At 35.1% G+C, this 16,603-nt stretch overlaps 1 protein-coding gene across 1 annotated transcript in view; it reads left to right on the top strand.

Moving 5' to 3' along the window:
- The window catches only part of LOC120770424 (serine-rich adhesin for platelets), a 164,691-nt gene that overhangs the window by 64,157 nt on the left and 83,931 nt on the right, over positions 1-16,603 (top strand). Inside the window, exon 3 of the mRNA XM_040097873.1 lies at positions 14,300-14,556. Within this exon, the coding sequence (XP_039953807.1) occupies positions 14,310-14,556 (247 nt within the window). The 5' untranslated portion in view covers positions 14,300-14,309. The remainder of the gene's footprint in view (positions 1-14,299; positions 14,557-16,603) is intronic.

The raw sequence follows: 16,603 nt of genomic DNA, 5'->3' as shown, positions 1-16,603 counted from the left end.
TGAAATTATGGTATATTTTTCTATTTATAGGGTTAACTAACCGTAAATTGTCAGTTTCATGTTGCTCTCATTTATTCATCCAAATATTACTTCTTTGTACTGCATCTTAGTATTACTCCATGCATTACATAATACTTAATTTTGTCTTACATTTTATTCTTGCAAAATCATTATTTTATGTGTTTTTTATATATATGTAATATATCATTTCATAACTCCCTTTAGGCATATCTTAATGCATTACTTTTCGCATTACCAAATGAATTACTTGACGCATTACCTGAATTTTCATTTTGTACTATTTTCCATGATGTATCGATTAATTTTATATATGGTAATTTCGCTTATTCATATCTGAACGCATTACTAATGAATTACTTTACCCATTACCTTATGAATTATTTTATTCATTACCTAATTCTTCTTTTATACTACCTTCCATGTTTTATCCAAAACTTTCATATATCATAACTTCCCTTATACATATCTTAATGCATTACTTTGCCATTACCTTACGAATTACTTTCAGCATTACATTATTCCTTTTTTTTATAATTTACTTAACCCTTCTTCCAAAATTTAGCCATTACTTTCGTAAATTATAATTCCTCTTGTACATAACTGAGCGCATTACCTTGTAATTACCTTATGCATTACTTTATACGTTGTCTTGGTACTTAACCTACTTTTCATTATTTCTTCATTACTTTCATGGTCATAATTCTGCTTATGCATATCTTAATGTACTACATTGTCCATTACCTAATGAATTACTTTCAGCATTACATTATTTCTTCTTTCACTACTTATCTAATATTTAAGTAACCTATTTTCCATAATTCGTTCATTATTTTCATATATCACAACTCTCTTTCTACACATCTGAATGTATTACTTTACCATTACCGTATGCATTACTTTATATATTACCTTAATTTTTAATGCTACTACTTGCCACAATTTACACATTACTTTCATATATCGTAACTCCCCTCATACATGAAACTGAATTACCTTATGAAGTACTTGATTATTTATAATAGGACTTAACTTTGCTTAATTTCCATAATTTATCCATTACTTTCATATCTATAACTGCCTTTATGCATATCTCAAAGCATTACCTTTCCGATTACCATATGAATTACTTTATATATTACCTTAATTCTTAGTTTAAAATACTTTCCATAATTTACCCATTACTTACATATATCATAACTCTCCTTATACAGATCTGCACACATTACCTTGCCATTACCTTTTAAATTACTTTATACAATACCTTAATTCTTATTTTATATAACTTTCCGTTGTTTATCCATGACTTTCACATATCATAATTTCTCTTATACATACCTGAATGCATTTTCTTTGCCCATTACCTTATGAATTACTTTATGTATTACCTTAGTAATGAACTGTTCAATTACTTATACACCTGAATGCAATACCTTGCCAATACCTTATGATCATTATATTATAACCCAACTGCTGGCCTTATCTAATATGTAATCGAATTCATTTAAGTAATTGTTATGTAATGCCTTTACCTTATGAATTACTTATCAATTACTGTCAGCATTGCATTTATGACTTATAAAACAAAACATTATAACTCAACTTATCGCAGTATCTAATGAGTAATCGAATTCATTTAAGTAATTGTTATGTAATGCCTTTACCTTAGGAATTACTTATCAATTACTGTCAGCATTGCATTTATGACTTATAAAACAAAACATTATAACTCAACTTATAGCAGTATCTAATGAGTAATCGAATTCATTCAAGTAATTGTTATGTAATCCTTTACTTAATACACCATCTTGTGCATTATTTTATGTAATCTTCATACATTACTTCCCAAAATAATCATTACTTTCATTTGAATGACTATCAATTTCATATTTTTATACAATATGACATTGATATGACATTTAGACTTCTAAGCTACTTTTTTGTTTTTATTACTTGTAAATAAGCTACTTCCAAAGCTATCGCCTGCAATAATCGGGAAATTAAATACTTCGTGAATAATAATTAGAAAAATAAGAGAAAATAATTGCGCGAGATAAAGATTAATGCAGTGAATTGCGAAATGGATGAGCTTCAATTTCAGCATTTCATAGCTGAGTAGTTGGCAGGTTTTATAGTATACAAAATATGTATATAATGAATATTTACAGTTATTCATATATACACATGGACGTAGTTAAAGCTGGTTTTGAGGGGTTATACCAACTTGCTTGCTTAAAAAAAATGTAGTTTTTTATGAATGTCGCTTTTTGTAAAAATATTTACACTTCATAGTGTCTTAAGAAATCGAAATTCGATTTCGATATCAATCAAAATATCGGATTTCTTGAATTATTGCATGACAAGTACATATATCTAAGAAGGTTGTGTGAAAATTTCAAGTCGATCGGCTCAACCGTTTCGAAGAAATTTTTCTCTCACCGTTTCGTTTCGTGAAAAAACGTGTATAAAGTTTTGGAAGCCGATTACAGTCACTTAAAAAATGTTTCAAATGAAATTCCGAAGCTACTGGCGGATCAACTTCAAATTTTCAGCGAGTGCTTCAAATATAAGTATATAGTAAACTAAAATGCCAAATAACGTAATAGCACTTTTCATAAGTTTATAGGCGAAGAAAAAGCGGCATAATAAAAACCACCCATTCAAACAAAATTTGAGTTATAAAATGGTTATATATTGGTTACAAAATGGTTATGTATTGGTTATAAAATGGTTATGTATTGGTTATAAAATGGTTATGTATTGGTTATAAAATGGTTATGTATTGGTTATAAAAGGTTATATATTGGTTGTAAAATGGCTAAATATTGGTTATAAAATGGTTATGTATTAGTTATATATTAGTTATATCCACTTTTTTGCGGTTAGGTTGTTTTGCATTTTAGGTGACGATGTGTACTTTGGATATACATAAATAGAAAAACAAAATTGATTTTTCGAAATTTACAAGTGTACATAACCACTTAATATAAAATGGTTCAAGGGTAAATTCAACTTAATTAATTTTTTGTTTGACTGGAAGTATTCTAAATATATGAAATTGTTAGAAAAAATTAAAAAAAATAAATTTTTAATTATTTTAGTTTTTTTACGCAATAAAATTTTCAGTCAAGCACCATTTTTGTGCCCCGCGCTGTACACATTTGATGGTTTCATAAACAATATGTCAAAAATCAGCGAGCGGAAAATTGAAAACTATTCGTTTGAGTAAATTTTTAATTACAATTACATGTAAACACACATACATACATACATAAGGTATATCTATATTGTATATCTATGCATACATACATACATGTAATGACATATTTATATGTATACATACATACATACATGTAATTGCATATTTATATGTATGTATCCATTATTTTTTATGCCGGCGATATTAACATTCAAATTCAATTAGTTGCTTAGAATTTCAATGTGCTCAAACGCTTGGAAAATTTAAAAGCGCAATTTGTTGTTGTTTGCAGTGAGAAAAACTAATTTATTCAGTATATTTTATACATACATAGATACATATATGTATAAGAGGGATGCTCGATTAGTACTTCTCCTAAAATAAAAAAAAATTAAATTCAAGAAAAATGGCGATTTATTTCTCAACAAAGACTGTTTTTAGCGTGATACCTTTCACCCAGCGGCGCTCTAAATACCTTAACTTGTCTGTAATATGAGGTTTCTGCAGCTCTGCACGACTTTTAGGCGCTGATAAACTCCCCCTTTCTAACTGGTGTATGACTTTTTACATTTTTGCAGAAAGAAGAAGACACTCAGGCCGTTTCTGTTGAAATATTTTCTTCACTGAGTGCTGGACGTGATCTTTTCGGTCGAATTATCCATTAATGAATGTTGGGTTTCAAGATGGGTGATGTTTGACCATCCATCTGATCAAATTTGAAGCGGACTGTAAAAAAAAAACAAAAAAAAAAACGACGACATCCGAATTGGCCAAAGGTTATACAATCAGTGGAAAAATAAGAACTTTGCAGAATTTCGGATAATTTATATGAGCTCAAGAGCAAGTCGTAGTTGTTGTAATTATTGTTTTTCGTGGTGTTTTTGTTTTTCAGTATTTTCTGTATTTACTGTCTCTGGACGGATCTAAATCATGGTTACTTCGATTGGACTCTATTGAGCTCCGTTTGTTGTCTTAGCGTGTGTCTAATCCCCGTTAGGATGGTAAGAATTAGCTAAATTGTCGTCGACGTCATCCAACGGAAGTCCCAAGAAACGTGCTGTTTCGACGGGATCGGACCAAAGGGAGAGGGGTGTCCGATGATGGGGCATGCAAAGTGGTAGCCAGTTTCATGCGGATACTTATTGCTCGCAGGACATATATTGGATATGTCAGGGTCTATTTTGGATAAGTAAGAGTTTAACCTGCTACAGTATTCAGAGCGAAGTTGCGCTAGATTCATTCCTCTTCTCGCTGCAACTCGAGATTTTCAATGGGTGGTTGTTTAACTCCGAGTATGCCATTCACTGAAAGGGAGCCGGTCAAGGTGTTGATGGCTCCACTGTGAATGGCGGTCAGTGTTTGTTGGAAGTTTTTGGTGCGTCCGAAGTCTGGTCGGCATATTGTCTGATGTAGTTGAGGAATGACCTCTTAATGCTTCTAGGAGGCGGTTCCGATCCAAACAGGTGACTGCAAGAACGATTTCTGCGAAAGCACCTCAGCAGGAACTGCCTGGAGAGGAGTTCGTTATGCTCCTTAACTGGGAGCATACGGGCCTCACTATGCAGGTGTTCGATAAGAGACATCAAGAGGCATGCTGTCGTAGTCCGGAGTGCAGTATTCAGATAGGCCTGGAGTTTTCTTGTCTGCGTTTCACTGCATCCAGTCCACCATAATGGTGCGGCGTAGTTAAGGACCGGACAGCCGATTGCCTTGTAGGTTGCCAACAACGTTGTTTTGTCCTTTCCCCATATGCTGCCGGCTAGCGACTTGAGGATTTTATTGCGGCTCTGTACTTTGGCGGTAATCGCGGTCGTATAAGGAGTGTAGGGGCACAGAATGTCAAAAGTCACACCTAAAATTTTAGGGTTATTGACAGTCGGTATCTTGACGCCATCGATTGCAATGTAAAGGTCAAGTCTGTACTCCTACGTCCAGTTTGTAAATATGGTCGCTGTGGATGGAAGGGGGATGAGTGTAAAGTTCCGTGCAGAGAGGAAGCGCAAAGGGTCGAAGATATAGCCGTTTGACTTTGCTCCGTCTGTCTGCTTATTTGGTACACAAGCCAGTCTCTCAGTTTTTGAGCTATGGTTCACGATTTTGAGAAATACGTAAAGGGTTCTCGTTGCAATAAAATGTAACTTTTTTGAATTTTTTGTAGTTCCAAGCCCTCCATTCCTCCATCACCTCTCTGCGCCTTTTTACATGTTTTGTTGCGCTTTTGCCAACTTTTTTACGAACTTAATAATTTTATTACGTTTGCCAACAAAAGTTATTTAGTATGCATTGTTGTTGTTTATGTTTACTCTTAACTCGCTTGTTGTCTTATTTTCGGTCGCTCGTCCCCTCTGCTTCCTCATAGAGCAGAGATTTTTGCAGGCCGTCAACAAAAAGAAGCAAAAACTGACTGAAAAGTTGATGTTTACGCAGCAATTGTGCGCAATAACAATGTAAGCAAATAAAAGAAGATGAAAAACAACAACAACAATAACATATAAGTACAACAATAGCATTGGCGAACCGGCAACAACACTCACTTGCGGCATAATTAAAATATTGTGGTGTCTGTGGTGGCAAAATTACCAGCCACCAGCAGCCGCCACCCACAATACAGCGATTAAACCGCACACACACACACGCACACACACACGCACGCACATGCAGATGCAGCCAAGCACAGGTAGCTGCCACATTTGTGTCAGTGTGGCGCAGGTTTTGTATTTATGTTGCATGAATTTCAAGCAGCTGAAATATATGCGGCTACAACAACTTTATACTTATTGTTGTTGTTGTTTTTTCTCATTATTGTTGACGTTTGTTTTTATTGTTGTTTGTGCCGCGTCGTGTATTTTAATTGTCGCCACACGCTGTTGTGTTGTGTGTTATTATTGTTGTTGCTATTCGTATTGTTGTTGTTATTTCCGCACAAGCAAGCTCTGATCACTCATTCCCATTGCATTGTTTGTCGCAGTTTTCGCCCGCTTGCCGGCTGGCTGGCTGACTCCGCTTAATGACTTCTTTCGATTTGCATTGTTTACGTATAACAACAACAACAACAACAACCACAGATGTGACAGCACAGCGCGGAAAGGAGTGTAAGCAGCGCTTGGCGGCGAGCAATTGCTTTTTTTTGCACTTGCCACCTACATGTTGTTGTAATTTTTGTTGTTGCATTTTGCACCAACTTTGCGTTGTTGTTATTGTTGTTGTTGTTGAGTTTTGCATTATTATTTTTATGGCACCATAACACTGTTTTGCTTTACATTTGCTTTGCACACTTTGTTGCAAGCACTTGCTGCATACATATGTATGTATGTGTGGGTATATGTGTATGTGCGTGTGTTTGTATATATTTGTATGCATTTGTTCTTTGTAATTTTTATGCGTACAATGGTTGTTGTTTTTTTTTAATTTATGCCTCACTTGCCACAACAAAATCTTTTCGCTGCAACGCATAACTTTTTCTATAATTTGTTGTTTTTGTTGTTGTTTTAGCACTACTGGCACTATAATCACTTTGCGCGACAAGTGTTGTGTGTGTGCAACAACAAAAAAATAGGTCGATAGAAATTGAAAATGCAAGTTCTGCTTTTGCTCAATACATACATATGCAATTATATGTACACATACACATACATACATACATATATGTTCACATACAAACAAATGAAAAGAGAAATGAGGTGTTTCGATTTGAACCGGGTTGAGTGTAATGTCTTCATTAGATTTGGGTGAGAAGCAAACTTAATATACCCGCTTCAGTGTGTAAAAATGAACAACAGCGCCTAGAAGTACGCTAAACTTAATTTTTGTCACTCTAAAACAGTATTTCCGCAGTCAAATCTGGAAAGTCCGTAAAATGTTTAAATTTTTAATGATTTGAAATAATAAAGTTAAACAAATTTCGTTAAAATCTAAGCTGTTACGCCACCAAATTTACTATTAATTTAAGTTTTGAAGATGCAGCTAAGTTTTTTCAAACATTTTATCGCCTGTAAGCAACAATTTTATGAAAAATTTATAATTTTGGCCTATTTAGGTACCAATAGTGTTCAATTCATGCGAAAAGTGCAATTGGATTGTTCGAAAATGTAGTAAAAGTCGTTTTCGAAAATATAGTTTCCAAGTAAACTCGTGAAGTTTTTGATTGTAGAGCACGAGTGTGATAAGTAAGTTCTTTAACTTGTTTATTAGCATATGCATCTTGGAATTTTATGTACGTACACTTTCCACCTAAGAAACTATTTCGAATATATTTTTTCTAGAAAATTTTAGGTGGTTAAAAAATTTTTTTTTTGCAAAAGTATTAGTAAAAATATTATTTAAAAACTTTTTTTTTGTGAAAAAATTAGTAAACATTTTCTTTTGCACAAAAATTATTAAATGTTTTTTTTGCAAAAAAAAAAATATTTAAATTTCTATTTTAATAATAAATTTTATTAACAAACTTTTTCATTTTTAATTTTCAACAAAATTTCGCATTAAAAAACCATCACTGTGCAAAAAGTTTCTGATGTATTATTAGTTACTCATACGCACTGACGCATGACTATTACTATTGAAAAAAACTACTCAATGTTATCTAATACTCGAACAACAAAGCTTTAGAGGAAATACATATGTATATAAGTGAGTCACAAATCCATACTAACATACACACATACACACAATTCCATTTACATACGCTGCAGCTTTTCTTAGTTGCGACTTCGAAGCAATACTGTGTTTTGCTCAGAAAATGTTGCATGATTTTAGGCGTCACATTATTTCTAATTTTTACGCTGTCGCACTATATGTTAGCCAGCACTGTAGAGAGTGAAATAATTATTTCTTAAAACACATAATAATACATAAATAATAAATAATAATAAAACATTATAAATATAAAAAAATAAGTTAAAATTTTAATAGAAATACGAAACGACTTTTTCGACTACCCAATATATCAATTCGAAAGCCTAGCAACAAATTCGAGAGAATAACGGATTTTTTAATATATTAAATTATTTTAAATTATTTAATTTAAAATTTAATTTTAATTTTCTAATTTAAATTTAAATTTTAATTATTTAATTTAAAATTAAAAAAAATTAAAAGTCGCAAATTTTCTCTCAAGATTTTAAAGTAGACCTTCGAAACATTTTATCTCTACTTTGATAAATCAAAATTTCGAGATCCCGAAGATTTTCAGGATTCAGCTATAACTATTATTTTTGACTTCTCTTTTTGTGAAAAATACATACAAACATAAGTCTATTTGCTTAAGTTTCAAATTTTTAAATTCCGGATTATATAATAATCCCGAAATATCGGAACTGAGCAAATGTAGCTTGAACGGAAGTAAATAAATTTAAAGTAATTGTTTAAAAATTTTATGATTTTAGGTTCGGAATCCCGAAATGTTAATCCCGGAATTTCGGGACTAAGAAAAGATAACAAGACAGCTTGAACGGAAGTAAATAAATTAAAAGTAATTTTTAAAATTTTTATTTAATGGATTCAGGTTCGGAATTCCGAAATGGTAATCCCGAAATTTCGGGACTAAGACCAGATAGCTTGATCAGAAGTAAAAAATAAATTAATTGCATTGAAACCTTCATTAAAATTGTTATTTAATGAATTTAGGTTCGGAATCCCGAAATGGTAATCTTGAAATTTCGGAACTAACAAAAGATAATTTAAACAGAAGTAAATACATTAAAATTAATTCATTGAAATACCTATAAATGAATTCAGGTTCGAAGTCCCGAAATGGTAATCTCGAAATTTCGGGACTAAAAAATATAACTTGAATAGTAGTAAGTAAATTTAAATTCATTCTTTTTAATTGGGAAACAAATTCAGGATCCCGAAATAGTAATCTCGAAGTTTCGGGATTAAAAAAATGAAACTTGTAACAATAGTAAATTAATTTAAATTTATTATTTTTAATTGGTAATCAAAATCTGGATCCCGAAATGGTAATCCCGAAATTTCGGCATTAAGGAATTGAAACTTTAACAGTAGTAAATACATAAGGTAAAAGTAATTATTAAAAATACATACATACATACATACATATGTATTTAACGAATTTAAGCTCGGGATCCCGAAATTGTTATACAGAAATAGCGGGCTTAAGAAACAAGGCTTGAAAAGAGTTAAACATTTAATTTCTGTTGGCTGAATGCTCGTTCGCTCTTACTTTATATTTGCGTCAGAAACTACATGCTAGCGTATTTGTACGTGTATGTGCCAAAGGTAGTATGTATGAATGTACTATAGTATGTATGTATGTACATATGTACATATGTATGTATTTGTGTATTTACATTGTATTTCTGACACATTTTTGCAATGCTGCCACGCTAATAAATGAGTTGTCGTCAAGGGGCGACAAATATAAAATCCATAAGAATAATGTAAAGTAAACTCTTACACATGTACACACATACACATACAAAAATTCAGACATGCAAACTCTAAATAGCAAGTGGAGCAAGGCATAAAATCTTGCAAAGTGAACTTTGTGCCCAAGTTTACACACAGTAGTTGGCGTTTCTTGTGCCACAATGGGCTTGCAGCGGCGCCAATTGCAACAACAAAATAGAAAACAAGTACTTGCAACGGAGCGACGACGCCACAGACAGACGCCCCACACAGCTGACGAAGTGTAGAAAATGCATTATTTTATATTTATATATATTTGTAAATATGCTTATGTAAATATTAAACATGTATGTGTGCATAACTGTACATATTTGCCTGCAACTGCCGGTGTTGAACTCAAAAAGTTTTGATATTTATTTGTTTTTGTTACTTTTCAAGTGAAAATCTAGTGCCGTATAAATAAATAAGTATATATGTAGATACATTTACATATAAGTATGTATGTATGTATATATTTGAATATGGATTTATGTATGTAATTGTGCATGGCACATTATTGTAAATTTCCCCCATTCGCTGCAATGTCAATGCAATCGCTTAATAAACCGTTGATTCGTATAAATTTCAATTTCAATTAATTTCGCCATGACATTGCCACAATGACAAGCGAGACGCGACCGAGACAATTAACTGTCAGCACTTAACAGCACTTTCGGAAAAAAAGAACCCAAAGCGAAATGCAGATAAGTGTTGCATACGCCCAACTGCAAATAGCAACAACAACAAGCACATATGTACATAGTGAAATAGTCAAAGAGTAGGCATATTTGGAGGCAGTCAACAGGCTGACGCTGGGGCAGTTGCTGGCTGATTAATTAATTAATAAAAAGCGCCAAGTTGCACGCTCATCAATGCCACAGGCACTCATATAAACATACATATGTACATACGAACGTACATTTACGGGTTATGTCTGCATGCCTCACTCGTTGTTATAACGGTTGTTTGGTGTGAGTGTGAGCGCCAAATAGGCTCGACGATTATCATGAGTGTCTGCGCGTCCACAAAGTTATTTGACCACAACAAAGTGACAGGGCTGCAAGAGTAGCTTCAGATAGACTTTTAGGGAAACATCTATAATAACTTTTAATAATTTTTTTTTCAAAATCCGAAATGATAATCCCGAATTTTCGGGACTGAGATAATCAAGCTTAACAGAAGTAACTAAATTAAAATTTATTCTTTAAAATTTATATGTAATGAATTCGGGGTCGGGATTCCGAAATCATAATCCCGAATTTTCGGGACTAAGAAAATGAAGCTTGAGCAGAAGTAAATACATTTAAAGTAATTCTTTAAAATTGCTGTTTAATGAATTTAGATTCTGTATTCCGAAATGCAAATCCCGAATTTTCGGCACTAAGAAAATTAAGCTTGAACAGAAGTAAATAAATTAAAAGTAATTCTTTAAAATTGCTTTTAATTAAGTTTAATGTATTCCGGCTCGGGATCCCGAATTTTCGGCACTATGAAAATTAAGCTTGAACAGAAGTAAATAAATTAAACGTAATTCTTTAAAACTGCTTTTAATTAAATTTAATGAATTCCGGCTCGGGATTCCGAATTTTCGGGTCTAAGAAAATTAAGCTTGAGCAGAAGTAAATAAATTAAAAGTAATTCTTTAAAATTGCTGTTTAATGAATATAGATTCTGTATTCCGAAATGCAAATCCCGAATTTTCGGCACTAAGAAAATTAAGCTTGAACAGAAGTAAATAAATTAAAAGTAATTCTTTAAAATTGATATTCAATGAATTCAGGCTCGGGATTCCGAAATCATAATCCCGAATTTTCGGTACTAAGAAAATGAAGCTTGAGCAGAAGTAAATAAATTAAAAGTAATTCCCTTAAATTGATTTTTAAGAAATTCAGGCTCGGGATACCGAAATTACGGCATTAAGAACTTCTGTTGATAGTTGACCAACGCTTGCTGAGCCAGTCTGAGGCCCATCTGCTAGTAGTAAATGACATAATCCAACGGAGCTCCTATCCGTCTCCTCTCCGCAGTTATTGCGACTGAAGTACCTGTACTAGCAAGCTCATCAGCCTCCCGCACCATATCGCTGTGGCCAGACTTCCAAACTAGTCTAATCATAAAATAACCTGTTGCTAGAGATATGCAGTCTAGACACCGCCTCACTAGTCTTGAGCGCGGTAAACGAACTCAAGACTGACCCACTATCGAAGTGGCTAGTCAGCATTCTGAACAAGGCTGCGCTCTGAAGCATATTTTGTACTAACTTTCTGCGGAGTCTGAGTTAAAGTGGATATACCCGGTAAGGAGAACCCTGCGACTAAGCCCTTGACTTTATTGATTAATTTTAGTCTTCAAAGGCGAATCATTCAGAACTGTCCAGTAGATTTCAACGCATTTTATGTGGATTAACATTACATGATACCCACATTCCACATCTAGGTATGTGCCCTCAATTCGTTGGCTAACAACCTCATTTATTTATGGTACAGTGGGGTATTTGTGTGGGGTATTTGTGTCAGCCATAAGATGACATCAGTTTCATCTCATCCACCCAATCAACATTAACACCCAACCCCATACATGTGGCTGAGCGACTAATTTATACATTTGCAAATTGACATTTTCAGAGGACTGCAAACAAATTCCAATGTTTACTTAAATACATATGTCTCTAAGTGTGTTTGGACCGTGTGTGCGGAATGTCCTTTGTGCCGCCCGCTGACTTTCGCTCAGCAGCGGCGCTTTGTTGCGATTTGGTGCGGTACTTCGGTCGCATTTTCGCTACACGCGCGAATTAATTCACTTCTGCTAATTAACCCAACATGCCAAACACAGCGAATTTCACCACACTCCTTCCACTATCTACCACTTGTCAACACCATCAACTTATTTGACATATATAAAATGTCCCCTAAGCGCGCCGTGTTTACTCAACTGCTTTGTATGTCAATATGTATGTATGTTTATTTTACTCACATGAGTTCCTCATCTCAAACAACGGTACTTTCACCAAAGGGAAATTAAATGCTGCTGCAAAAGCTGTTGAAACTTTTCTGCATAGAGTAATTCGAAGCGCTTGTCGTTAGATTACAGTGACTCTGCTCCCCTCCATGACCTCTTTACGACCTTCGCTGGCAGCTCGCCTTACATCCGTCTACAATTCATCTCAGCCCAACGATTAGAGACGACATTAAAGGATGTTCGGTCGTGTCATGTGTCAATCTTTAATTGCTCCTCACACATAAATGTATTCCGCTGTTTGCGAAGCCAGCGAACGCCAGCGGAGCGGAAATGTTAATTGAAGGATAATTTAGTTGGCATCAAATACGCATAAGCATGAGGCGAACTTGTTGGCGCACAAAACGGAGAGCGCGGTGTCCTCAAGTGTGCGATATTAATTGCGCATAAATGTTTGCTTTTCTTTGCGGGCGTCTAGGCGTGGCCGGCAGATGAAAGTGCAAAATTTCAATTTAATTCGAAGCGATAATTACGAAATGAGCAACACGGAGCCAGGGAAGGAAAGATATAGTGAAGTGGTGTCGGTGAAACAGACGTCTGAGAGTGTAACTGTTGGCAGTTTTGGGTTTCGGGCTTGCAAAATTGAGTGTGGTTAAGTTGGCGTGTCCAAAGAGTAGCTGTCATCGGCTTCTCTGATGAGACTACAGCAGCAATAGCTATTTTAAACATCTGTGGATATTGCCGCTGTATAGCTGCGAAGTGTGCACTAAGAGGGTATGAAGGGGTCGGAGCAAGGACACGTCGAAATTCTCTTCTCCTTGCACTGCATTAATACGAAGTGTGCTCTACAGCTCAGGGAAGCTGGATATATGAAGGGGTCAGAACAAGGACACTTCGAAATTCTCTCCATCCATGCATCACTGAAAACTTGGATCACTGCGTCGCAAAGACCACTTGGACCGCAGCTTCTCTACTCACATACCGACGAGGGATATGTGAACTCGGAGAATTCGCTGGTGAAAAGGATGATTGAGCTTTTTCACTGTTGAAGTCGTGGTCGAAAGGTTGGAGGGGGAGTTTTCTGCAAGGAGCTCTCGGTAGTTTTAGGCTACCGAACCACTGTAATGTTTTCCAGGCAGAAGTGACTGCTATCAAGGTGGCGGTAGACATACTGTTATAAAGTGCAGCTTCTTTCAGGGAGGTGAGCATTCACTCCGACTGCAGAGTGTCAATACTAGCTCGGAGCTTGTTAACTGTGCGCTCAAAGCTAGTCGATGAGTGGATGTCTTTTGCGTCAAACTACTTAGTATTAAGTGCTTCGTAGGCACAGGTCTCCTCCATTGTTTAAATTCAGCAAATCAGAAGACGCATCCAAAACGAAAGCTCTTTGTCGATTTGTAGGGGTCTTATGAGCCAGTAGTTAAGATGTTTTAGGTGACCCAACGAACTGGTGTTACTGTCCAAGTAAGACCCCTGTTAAGATCGATTTCTTAACATGACCTAACCTAAACAGTTCATTCTCTGTCTGTAGCTTGGCAGTGATCTTACAATGTTTGAGGTTTTCAGATTCCGCTTTCTTAATAGTGATCTGGTGATCCCAACACTTCGACAATGCCGCAAATCTATATTTTTGACATATGATTATATTTCATATATATTTTTAGTCTTATAGCTTTATGTGTGTATATTTGTATGCTAATGTTTCTACTTCTTCTCTTGCAGACGCCACAGCATGTCCGCCAGTCTAATGTCATGTGTTCGGGAGAACTCCCCACCGTTAGATATAGTGGATGGTGCCAACTGTAGCAGTGCAACGGGTCCAATGTCTTTACCCGATTGTCATATGACTACAATGTCCACACATAAACAACAACAACAACTCACATCAACACCACTATCAACGCCCAATATAAATGAGAGTAGCAGCAGCGGTGGTGGCGGCGCTAGTGGAGGAGGTGATGGAACAACACAAACTACTGGTGAGTAAAGAAAGATTTTGAATATACATACATATGTATATGACATATACCACATAACTGTAATTGAGGTTACAAAATTGTGGTGTTTCTAAACAAAAAGTGAAAAAAGCTCTGTATTTTTAGAGAAAGCTTTTTAGCTTTAATATAAAGTTAATTTCGTACAAAAATATATTCCTTAAACATTCTTACTTTTCTTCTACTATATTCCATATCTATGCCGATATTTTCTGCCACACCTTCCCTTCAGCTTTATCCATCTTAAACGCAAGCCTTCAAGTTGCCACCAGTTAGCTTCTCTCACGCGCCGTCAGCCTTCTATTTGTCGATGCCATTTGTCAACGGTTCAATACGTGTCGCTGTCAAGTGTCATTGACACACCGTTAAGTCAGTCTCACACCGTCTCTCATAGTTTTGTTTGCAAAAGTGTCTTCGTTGGGTGTGAGTGCGTATGCCCTGCGAAGGGCAGAGGAAAGTGCTTACTTGTAAAGTGCCGCTCATTGGTAATGTGCTTCAATTGCTTGTAATGAAGATTGAAAGGAAGCCTAATAAATGATAAAGACCATTTTATTGGCGTTAATTCAGCCGAAAGACGAGGGAAGTAGAAACTGTGGTGCTAATGGATGTGAGAGTTTAAAGTACATATAGAAATAACTGACATGCGCTCTGTTATAGCAGCTTTTTTTTAGATTACAAGCCTTTGAAACTATAGTTGAGGGAATAGCGAAGCAATTTCCTTAAACGGAGGTTCTAAAAAGATTACTCACGAAATTGGAAAGCTGATGGGTGATGTGCAGATGTACTAAAAGTAGTGGAGTGCGCTTGCCATAACTTAAAAGCTCTTAAAAGATTCATAACGCCCTTAGAATAGAACAAAATGAAGATTTGTACTGCGACTTGTGGTGTTGTGGCCTCCTCTCTATCTCACGAACTAACAAATGACCAGTACACTGATAAATTCCTAGTTTCTGCTAGATGTTATTGAGTCGATGCTTTTCCTTTTTGAATATGTAGATCCAAGGCCTTGTTCCAGCGTCTGCAGATATCTGAACAATTGAAAAACGGTTGCTTCGGGTTTTCCGGCGTCTTCATAAAGCCTTTGTTCCAACTGTATAATAGCAAATTTCTTGAGTTAACTGGTCTATGATATGGTTTCTGAGACAAGAATGAAACAATTTCCTTCAATATAGGTTCTGTAAAGATTTCTCACCGAATGCGCAAGCTATAGGAGTTGAACAGTTGTACCTTAAGTAGTGGAGGGAGTTTGCTAAAATCTAAAACCTCTCAAAAGACTCATAATGCCCTTAGAATAGAGCAAATTGAGGTTTGTACTGTGAACTGAGGTCTATAGTATTGTGCTCTCCTTTTTATCTCACGTATTCTAATGAATTCCTGGATTCTTCTGGACGCTATTGAGTCAATCTGCTTCCTTATTGGACATATAGATCCAAGAAACTTGTGCCTACTTCTGCAGATATCTATGCGATCTAGAAGTAGCTTTCTTTGAAATATTGATCTCAAGATCTGTTGATAATTTGAGGTTAATCTCGGTGCCCAAACCTACTGCGATTTGAAAAATATGCTAACCTTCAGAACTTAGCTTAAACCGGCAAGTATTTATCATAAAATGTTTTCTATATATTAACGAGGTTACATAGAATCTATGGAGCTCATGATCTTGAATAAAATAACGACTCCGTACTGTACCACTGGTAATATACATATACATATGTAAGATCAACGGAGATCTGATTCAACAGTTTCAGTTCAGTTCAGTTCTTTTTGAGCTTGAAAATTGACTCTAGTTAAGAGCTTAACCGTCTTAGTCTTATAATAAAAAAGATTGTAGTTTGGTCGGATATAAGTTTAGAGAGTTGTGTACATCTATAAGAAATGTTGAGAACTTCTGCTATAGTTTTTAACGCTGAGAGGACGATGGACGTGTATCATTTCCGACTTTTTTTTTTGAAGTTTTCGTCAGTTTTATGAACTGAAGATCCTTACTGATAATCTTACATAACGAAAACAATAACGTTTTTAATAAAATATA

The sequence above is a fragment of the Bactrocera tryoni genome, chromosome 3 (assembly GCF_016617805.1).
Source record: "Bactrocera tryoni isolate S06 chromosome 3, CSIRO_BtryS06_freeze2, whole genome shotgun sequence".
Lineage (NCBI taxonomy): Eukaryota > Metazoa > Arthropoda > Insecta > Diptera > Tephritidae > Bactrocera > Bactrocera tryoni.
This window is presented reverse-complemented; position numbering and strand designations above follow the sequence as displayed.